At 59.1% G+C, this 3,400-nt stretch overlaps 1 protein-coding gene across 3 annotated transcripts in view; it reads right to left on the reverse strand.

The window, feature by feature from the left end:
• Positions 1-1,117: 1,117 nt before the first annotated feature.
• LOC103666877 (solute carrier family 2, facilitated glucose transporter member 5) overlaps positions 1,118-3,400 on the reverse strand; it is a 19,419-nt gene continuing 17,136 nt past the window's right edge. For all 3 annotated transcript variants that reach the window (XM_040645746.1, XM_040645748.1, XM_040645747.1), the window contains 4 exons: positions 2,975-3,076; positions 2,566-2,641; positions 1,964-2,091; positions 1,118-1,870 (listed from right to left, as the gene is read on the reverse strand). In XM_040645746.1, coding sequence (XP_040501680.1) covers positions 1,667-1,870; positions 1,964-2,091; positions 2,566-2,641; positions 2,975-3,076 — 510 coding nt within the window. In that variant the 3' untranslated portion in view covers positions 1,118-1,666. The remainder of the gene's footprint in view (positions 1,871-1,963; positions 2,092-2,565; positions 2,642-2,974; positions 3,077-3,400) is intronic.

Below are 3,400 nucleotides of genomic sequence, written 5' to 3' on the forward strand. Positions count from 1 at the left end.
TCCTAGGCTCCCCGTCTTGGCTTATCTGCACCGCGGAGATGGCTCCCACCACCTGCCGTCCATTTACTTAATTGCTTAATCCCAGTTATACATGCATAGTGGTCTCTCGCTGCATTTTTACCTGTGGGTTTATTTGTCCTCAAGATCAATGATCATTCTCAAGCTCTTAAAAATAACTGAGTCCGTAATACATGCCAGCCGCTGATCTAAACACAATAAACAGACTCTTTCACCCTCGTAACCATGTGAGACACTTGTTATTAGCTCTGTTTAACAGAAGAGGAAACTAACATACAGGAAAGCCGAGCGAAGAGCTCCTGTCGCACCATCACGAAGCGGCGGGACCAAGGACTTGAGCTCCAGCTTCCTGGATTCTGACATCCTGGCTGGACCGCTCCTCCACGCTGAGAGCTCACGCCATGTGCGGCTGGGTCCGGTGCCCCCTTCCGCACGGCAGGTCCCTGCGGCTGGAGGTCAAGGGTGGTCCAACCCCAGCAGGATCCTATTCACTTCTGGACCCTCACCCCTCCTGTGAGTTATTTCATTCATCACCTGTGGGAGCCCCATTCCGCCCCTACCAAAGCTGCTCCTAATCCCACCTCTGTCCACCCCCAGCCCTGGCCCCTGGCTCTGCCTCCCTCACTCCGGGGAGCAGATCTCGCATCCTGTCTCTCTCTCTCTCTCTCTCTCTCTCTCTCTCTCTCACACACACACACACACACACACACACACACACACGTCTCTAAGAAAAGCCTCCAGCTCTGCTGTATGTGCCGGGGGTGGGGGGCATTCCTCCTTCTCACGGCCCCTGGCCCCAGGCTCACTTTCGGGGCCCCCTCAGTGTCCACTGTGCACCTGAAGACATGCAGAGGAGCTCCAATCTTAAATTTTAAAAAATCACAACTCTGTGACCACCTCATCTCTCGCTCCTCCTCTTCTTCCAGCAAATACTGTCTCAGTGCCTCCTTCACGCCAGGCCCTGTTCTAGGCAGGGGGGTTCCCGGACGAGCAAACCTGGCGGAACCTGCACCCTGGAGCGCAGACTGCGTGAAGGAGCAGGGAGCCCCCCTCCCCCACGCCTTCTCCCGGCTCACAGGAAAGAAGCTTGTGTCAGTGGGACGTGATCATACGTGTTTTATTGAGCATACAGAGGCAACGCCATTGTCCTCCAGCAATACAATTCACGATTAATAATCTCTGACTCTGTTAACGTCTCCACAGGGACCTGCCCCAGCCTCTTAGACATCATTACTTGGGACATCACACTTTCCAGGGCCGGTATTTCCGGAGATGGATCTTGCAAGAGGAGAAACGCCTCTGGTCCGGAGCAGACCCGTGGGATTGCAGAAGAGTTTGTTTCTCTGGCCAGATGGGGTTCCTTCCATCCGGCCACCATAGTGATGATATTTGTCGTAAGAGCTGGTGTTACAGGAGCCACCCAACGGCGAACCCGCACGGAGAGGGGTGCCTGCGCACTGCGAGGCAGGGTGGGAGGTGGGTCAGTCTGGAGAGAGACAGCACAGAAGCCCGTGGACAGTCCCAGCGGGGCCTGCGCTCCACCCCGGGCTGGTCCTAGTTGCGGATGTTCCCAGACACCTGTCAGTCAGGAAGAAAGCCCAGGAGGGAAACTCTGCGCAGACCCACTTCGCAGGCTCCCCTTCTCGAGTTACTGCCCCGAAGCAGACAGTGGAAAGTCCTTCAGTTCCTCCTTCTCCGGGTGCACCTCTGACACCTTGTTCATCTTGGTGAAAATCTGATTGATCTCTATGAATGTCTTGGCCTTGGTCTCGGGGACAACCAGGAAGATGTAGATGGTGGTGAGGAGACATATCACAGCAAAAATGATGAAGCTGTACGGTCCGAGGCCCGCCTGTGCGAAGGGATCGGGGTTCACTTTCTCGAAAAGGTTCTCCCCCTATCGCTTGAGGATTTGCGCGTGTGGGGCCCCCCGGGGCGCACTTACTTGGATGAAGGGGAAGATCAAGCCCACGGTGAAGTTGGACAGCCAGTGCACGCTTCCCCCCACCATGAAGGCAGATGGCCGGGAGGATTGCAGGAAGATCTCGGTGATGAGCAGCGCGGGGATGGGACCTGGGGGAGGGGCAGGGTGGGAGAGGAGGAACAGCTGCCCCCTCTGGAAGCGGCTAAGCCCCCGAAGGGTCCCGGAGCCCCTGCCGTATCGGGGGGCCCAAGGCATCAGGCCCAAGGGGCATTGTGTCTCTGGGACTCCAGGGCTGGTGGAGAAGCAGAGCGAGAAGGCCAACAGCAAGAATGGGGCACTACAGGTGACACCCTGTGATGTCCCTACAATGGGTCTGTGGCCACCCGCAAGGATCTCTACGCCAACCACACGGCCCATTTCAACCCACACAGTCGAGGTTGCCTTACTGCCTTCACTGTAATTACGCTCTGTCCAAACCCCTTAGCGACAGGAAGGTAGGGGAGAAGCTGTTTGGGGGCTGCACCCAGCCCTCCAAGGAGCCGCTCCGGGGAAGAGAGGTTTCTGGGCCTGATGGTGCAGGAGAGGAGACCAGGAAAGGACGGAGCCCGCGCTGGGGTACGTACTGGGCCCAAGGGCGTGTCCTATGACGTAGGCGATGACGCAGGCAATGCTGACGTAAGGCATCCAGGATATTGTGTCCTGTGGGGAGACAACAGGGGGGGACCACTGCCAGCAAAGCAGGGACAACCAGGGATGGGGAACGTCGGGAACCTCGGTCCCGGGACGGCCAGGCGCGCTGACAGGGCTGGGGAAGGAGGGCTCCTGGCTCCTCCAACGGGCAGCACCATCCGGATGCCCCCGGAAAATCAGCCGTTCGCGGGGCAGCGGGCTGCTTCGGGATGGGGGTGACAGGGCGCTGCAGATGGTCCCGGCATCTGAGTCAGCGTGGCTGCTAAAAGATCATTCTGGTCTTCTTGCTTGTAATGCCAGCGAGGGCGCCGGGGTGGACGGAACACAAGCCCCCTTCCTCACCTGCAGGGCCAGCGCGGCCGTCAGCACGCAGCAGGCCGTGAAGCAGACGGAGAAACCCAGGAGCAGCAGGACCCTTCGGCCCAAGAGCTCCACCACGAACACCTGTGGGGGGCAAAGGTCGAGCAGGGAGGGTCAGGAGCCCCGCCAGACAGGAGGCCGTACCCCTGCCTAAAGCTGCCTTCACAGGAAGCCCCCATGGCCCCCAGCTCCCGCCACCCTGCCCAGGCCAGGGGTCCCATGTGCTCCTGGCACAGGTAGCAACCCCAATGTCACACGCTGGGGAAGAGCCACTTCACACAGTGGAAGCTTCCAGAGTCAGGGGCAGGGGTCCCCATCTTGGGGGGGGTTGCATAGGCTGCCCCTCGTGAGAGACAGGCTGTCTGTCATCCAACAAAAGCCAGAGGCTGGAGATGGGACCCCCCCCCC

Source organism: Ursus maritimus, unplaced genomic scaffold (assembly GCF_017311325.1).
Source record: "Ursus maritimus isolate PB19 unplaced genomic scaffold, ASM1731132v1 scaffold_32, whole genome shotgun sequence".
NCBI lineage: Eukaryota > Metazoa > Chordata > Mammalia > Carnivora > Ursidae > Ursus > Ursus maritimus.